At 51.6% G+C, this 6,000-nt stretch overlaps 1 protein-coding gene across 3 annotated transcripts in view; it reads left to right on the top strand.

The window, feature by feature from the left end:
* Adprhl1 (ADP-ribosylhydrolase like 1) overlaps nt 1-6,000 on the top strand; it is a 35,755-nt gene that overhangs the window by 7,042 nt on the left and 22,713 nt on the right. For all 3 annotated transcript variants that reach the window (XM_017312667.2, XM_017312666.2, NM_172750.4), the window contains 4 exons: nt 1,334-1,459; nt 1,892-2,032; nt 4,855-4,982; nt 5,117-5,249. In XM_017312667.2, coding sequence (XP_017168156.1) covers nt 1,334-1,459; nt 1,892-2,032; nt 4,855-4,982; nt 5,117-5,249 — 528 coding nt within the window. The remainder of the gene's footprint in view (nt 1-1,333; nt 1,460-1,891; nt 2,033-4,854; nt 4,983-5,116; nt 5,250-6,000) is intronic.

The raw sequence follows: 6,000 nt of genomic DNA, 5'->3' as shown, positions 1-6,000 counted from the left end.
TTAATTTAATTAAGACAATCCCACCTGATATGCCCATAGACCAACCCAGTGTAGACAGTCCCTCGTTGAGACTCTTTCAATGTTTTCCTGATTGTGTCATGTTGACAAAACTGACCATCACAGCTACCAACCAGGAAAACCTCAGGGTCATCACTGTGGTACATGAGGAGGCACGCAGAGCTTCCTTCCAGGCAGGGCAAATGTGGTACAAACTCTCGAGAAGAAAACCCAGTATTATCCGTCAGAACTATTTAATGAAAATGCATTTTGAGCTGGCATTCCACTTCTAAAATCTTAAAGACCCATTAAAGTGGCATAGTAAAGCAGGGGAGCAGAAATGTGTGAGGGTGACCCTTGTGCCATCAGCTGTACTAGCAAAAGCCTGCAAGCACCCGGGGTCCCTCAGTAAGAGAATGGGAAAGTTAATTGTATTTCGATGCAATGGAGTGTCATGCAGATGTTTAAAACCATGAAGTAGATCTGTGTGTTGAGATGTGGATATTCTTGGTTATAGATTGGTAGGAAAAAAGCAGGATTCCAGGACTGGAGAGATGGCTCAGCGGTTAAGAGCACAGGCTGCAGTTCCAAAGGTCCTGAGTTCCAATCCCAGCAACCACATGGTGGCTCACAACCATCTGTAATGAGATCCAATGCCCTCTTCTGGGGTGTCTGAAGACAGCTACAGTGTACTTACATATGATAATAAATAAATCTTTAGACCGGAGCGAGCGGGGTCAGAGCAAGCAGAGGTCCTGAGTTCAATCCCCAGAAACCACACGATGGCTCACAACCATCTGTACAGTCTCAGGGTTCTCATATACCTAAAATAAATAAATTAATCTTTTTAAAAAAAGAATGCAAGATTCTAACCACTCCCCACAGCTGTATCTATGGAAAGGCCGTGCATGTGGAGAGAGTTCATAGGGTGTACACACGGGAGACTTCTCGAAGGACAGTAGAGAGCCTTCACAGCAGAAATAAAGACTATAAATGCTTTGATGTATGGAAGTGCAGCAAATACGTGAAGTGCCTGAGGAAGAGGGCAGAAGGGACTCTGTCTGATTCAACGCTGCTTCAGTTGTGCCCTGAGTCAAAGCACATCATGAGACTTCCCTGGGCTAAGAGAACGTCTGTTTTCAGGGGGCTAAATAACTGCTTTCTTGCGACCTGACCCCAGATCTCCTTTCTCTTGCCCAGGGTTCCCGTGGCCTTTACTGCTCACTTGTCTCATTTACTGATTCTCCAGTGTTCCTTAGACCTCACACTTCAGAAATGTGGGACTCCCACAGGTCATGGGTGCAAACCTGAACTCTGGTGTCTATCACCCATGTAGGTTCAGGATTCGGAGCTGCCACCAAAGCGATGTGCATCGGAATGCGGTACTGGAAGCCAGAACGGCTGGAGACGCTCATCGAAGTCAGTATTGAGTGCGGTAGGATGACCCACAACCATCCTACAGGTAAAGCACTGAACGGGCACTGAATGGGGGCAAGACTGATGCGGGCAATGATCCGCTTGAAGTGGGATCAAGTGTGATTATGTTGGGGAAGCCATGCGAGGGGGAAATTCCCATGGTTCCTGTATCACTCACACCAGAACAAAAGAAATAAGGGTGTATATCTTGAAGGGAAAGTGGGCTCCAGGCTAATGAGGGGTCCCAGTCAGTTCTGTGGGCTGATGCCCTTCTCCACAGCCTGGCCTGTGCTATGTGCCTCTCCGCTTAGTCTCTGGGCTCTGTAGCAGCCCTGAAAAGGTGCCTTGCCTATCATACAGAGGGAGAGGCAGAACCCACAGCTCTAGAGGTGGCTTTGTACTCGAGAGGTGTTTGTACTCAGAAAGCCACTGGCCTGGGTGAGCTGACCTGAATCTCTCTCTTCCTGCTCCCCTCCAGGTTTCCTTGGGTCCCTGTGCACAGCACTGTTTGCCTCTTACGCACTACAGGGAAAGCCACTCGTGCAGTGGGGAAGAGAGATGCTGAAGGTGCTTCCTCTGGCTGAGGAGTACTGTAGGAAGACCATCCGGCACATGGCAGGTGAGCCGGACTTCCTCCTACCCCAGCGCCTTCCGCTCACCCAGAGCATATGCGCTCACACTCAAACTCAAGTCCCACACCAGCCGCCCGGCAGGGATAGCTGTACTGCCCCAAAGGCAATGCCTAGAGAAGCCTTGGTCAGTTCCTTGGTCAGTTCCTCACCTGGCAGAGGGCAGACACTGCTCCAAGTAGCATCAGGACCTCAAGGAGAACCACAGCCTTATGAGAGAGTGGCTTCTTCCCCAGTACCCTGAGGTCTCAGAGACGGACACCCTCTGCCCCTGCAAGCAGACACCAAGTGTCTGGTGCAGAAGAGGAATTAATCCGCCTACATTTCACACAACCCCACCCTAACCTGGACTTGACTGAAGAGATGTATCCCATGGCACACACTTCCATCTGTATCTAGATGGGTCCCCGTGCCATGAGTCCCCAGAGACCACGAAAGGTGCGTGATCTGGAGGTCTCTATCTGTCCTCATTAACCCAGGGCCTGTCAACCTTTTGGATATAGCCATCCTGTTTCATCAGACATCCCGGGAGCACTGTGGCTTCCAGGGTCTGACGCACAAGGAGCAAAGTATGCCCCACCCTCATCTGCTTGGCTCAGGAGTGCTGCTGGACAGGAGACATAGACACAGGGGCCCGAAGGCAGGACCAGGCAACTCAGTGCTCACTCTTCAGACCACTGAGTATACACGGAACACGCTGTCACCCCAGAGCTGCTCTACACGCTACGAGGGATGTGTGAGTGGGTAATGTAGATGGCTTTATGTGTCTGCCCGTGCACCTAAGTAGGAACAAACTTTCTAAAATAAGCCACCAGGGTGTCCAGGGAGAGGGGAGGCTGGGAGCACAGGGCCAGGATTACAGCTTCTCCGAGACAGCATGAAGCTGAGTGGCTCCTGAGCAGTCCCAAGAGTCACCACCAGAAAGGGGGGCGTGTTCTAGAGGGTTCCAGAATAAGGACACAGGACACACAGAGGACACCCACTTGGCCTCAGCCCTGGGGGAAATGGGGCCCAAAGGATGACGCCAGGCATTCGAGCTAGCTCATCTCTGAACTATCCGACCTTCACTTTACTTTGCCTCCAAGGAACATTTATACCCTTTATTATTTATTTATTTATTTATTTTGATTTTTGGAGACAGGGTTTCTCTGTATAGTCCTGGCTGTCCTAGAACTCACTCTGTAGACCAGGCTGGCCTTGAACTCAGAAATCCACCTGCCTCTGCCTCCCGAGTGCTGGGATTAAAGGCGTGCGCCACCACGCCCAGCTATACCCTTTATTTTTTGCTTAGATTAATCCATCATTCCCTGGCTCTTCTGTCTCGCATGTCCCCCGAAATTCCTCCAGTGCTACCCATAGTAGGTGGGCTGTTTCTCTCACCCGAGCAGGTTCACCAGATGCCCCCCCCCCCCAAGACTGGAAGGTAGTTGCTGTGATAGAGTAGAACCTTACAATGCAATGTTCACATTGCTAAGGGACACCCTAGACACCCAGGAGTCCAGGTGGCTATTTCTGAAGTGTGCCATTCATGAGGGGTAGGGGGGGCATGAGGCTGAGAACAGAGTCCACTGCCAGGCCATTTGGAGACGTAGCTGTTTCTAAGAGGTGACCCCAGAGAAACAGTCCAGCTATGTCTGTGTGATTTTAGGTTTGCTTAATCCAGGGCCTTAGGAGTTTCTTCAACACAGCACTTTGAATAGACCCTAAGCTCACTCAACAACTGCTCCATAAACACCCTTGGAGAGTGTCCAGTGATGGAGAGTGTCCGGTGATAGAGAGTGTCAGTGATGGAGAGTGTCTGGTGATGGAGAGTGTCTAGTGGAGCCTCTCTAGGTGTGAGAGGCAGCTGAAAGAATCAGACAGGCTTTGCTGGTCCTGGATCTGGGTCTGGAAATCTCCCTCCTGAGCGCCTCAGGCTATCGCCTCCCTGAGAAGGGAGCAGAGCTGGGGCCAGTGCTGGCCCGCACAGGCCTTTTGCCTCTAGTGGTATTCAGGCAGGCAATGTTTTAGCTTTGTGAGGCCCACAGGTCCAGAGTCCCAATGTTCTCGTCCAAGAGGCTGTCCTAGCCTCTGTCCTCTGCTGTCCAGCCATAGACAGAAAACAGGTTCCGAATCTTTACCTTCAGCTATGTCCCCCAGTCCTTACCAGCCCCTAAAGGCCAAGGCGTTCCCCACCCTTTGGCATCTCCAGAGGAGGACACACTGGGAACCTCCCAGGGCAGGTGCCCCATTTCCTGCTGCTGTGTCTCTGGAGGTCTCTGTCCTCTGTAAGATGAGCAGCTGCTGGCCACTGCCCAGCTGGTCCCCTCTTCATCAGATGTACCAGGCAGAAGCACTTCAGCTCCCCTGGGGCTTGGGTTTCAGGCTCTCAGTAGTAATGGAACTCTTCCTCTCGCTGTGCACGTCCAGGGTTGAGTTCATCAAAATACAGACGTCCCTATTGGTTTTGTTTTGGATCTCTGGGTTTCTCTGTTTTCAGAGAGCTTTTTCTCTTTTCTGTCACTTATGCATGCTAGGCAAGGCCCCTTAACCCTAAGCTGCACCCCCTAATTAATTAAAATTATAGGCCCACAATCACCCTGCGATCAATCGCTTTCTGCTTCAGAGACCTGTTAAGTAACCCGGTGTTGTTTTGCACGCTCCCCACTCCCCCACTGCCTGTGCTACTTCTGGAAGCAGCCGTCCCCATTGGAGCTGCCTACTTTTGGCACAGATACGCCATCCCCACAGCTGCAGCCGGGGGAGGGCACTGTTCACCTCCCCCCATCCCCGTGCCCACCGGCAACCCACCTGTCCTTGTGCTTGCGTCTAGAGTACCAAGAACACTGGTTTTACTTCGAAGCAAAATGGCAGTTTTATTTGGAGGAAAGAAAAATCAGAGAAGATGCAGAAGACAAAGTCACCTTTCCTGACAACTATGACGCAGAGGAGAGAGACAAGGTGAGTCCAGCCCAGCCCTGGGAACTCCAAGACACAGCGAGAGAGTGAAAGAGAACGTCGGGTGGGCAGCAGCCACAGACAGGGATGGACTGGACTCTTTTCTTGGACTCACAGTGACCCGTGGTTCTCTTCAGACCTACAAGAAGTGGAGCTCAGAAGGCCGAGGGGGGCGGCGCGGTCATGATGCCCCCATGATAGCCTACGATGCCCTTCTTGCTTCGGGGAGCAACTGGACCGAGCTGTGCCAGCGAGCCATGTTTCACGGAGGTAAGGCACCCTCCTTTGGTATGGCTACTTCCAGAAGGTGCTAATCTCTGTACACTGAAGCACTTCTAGGGATTTAGGGTCCACAGATGTGGGGTTCAGCTACAGTCCCAGATTCCAGGCTCATCTCCATTGCTGGACACACTCTGCAGTCTCTGACTGCAGTACACGCTACTGTGGCATGTAGGCCACAGATACAGTTACAGTAACCTACTTTGGTGTGTCCCACATCAAAGTCTCACAGGTGACTACTGTCAGGACAGTGACCAGGCACAGGGACTCTTCTCTTTCCAGCCACCCTCCAGAGTTGACAGGTCTCTCTCGACCAGACTATACAGGTTCCTCCCTGCTGCAGTTCTGTGGCCTGTACAAAGCACAGCATTTTATAGCCAGGTTCCTGGGTCTGGGTGAAATGTGTCTCTTCCTGAGGCCTATTGTCCCTCAGAGGCCCTCACTCCATGGGCTTACCAAGTGTGGGAACAAACGATAAGAACTGTGCAGAAATCCACAAACATTAGGCTCACTGATGTTTGCTGGTACCTGTACTTTAGCTAGGACAACCTGTGTCCACGCCGCTGAAGTCAGCCATGAACTTCCGGAGGAGCCAGGCTGTAAGGAGGGCAGAAGGAGCTGAGGCAGAGCAGGGGGAGTCACCTCAGAGAGTCCACATAGGCAGGGGAGTCACCTCAGAGAGTCTACATAGGTAGGAGCATCTTATATAGACAGAAAGGCAAAAAGACACTTGCGTTGTCCC

Source organism: Mus musculus, chromosome 8, assembly GCF_000001635.26.
Source record: "Mus musculus strain C57BL/6J chromosome 8, GRCm38.p6 C57BL/6J".
Lineage (NCBI taxonomy): Eukaryota > Metazoa > Chordata > Mammalia > Rodentia > Muridae > Mus > Mus musculus.
Note: the sequence above shows the minus strand (reverse complement) of the source record. Positions and strands in the feature narration are given on the sequence as shown.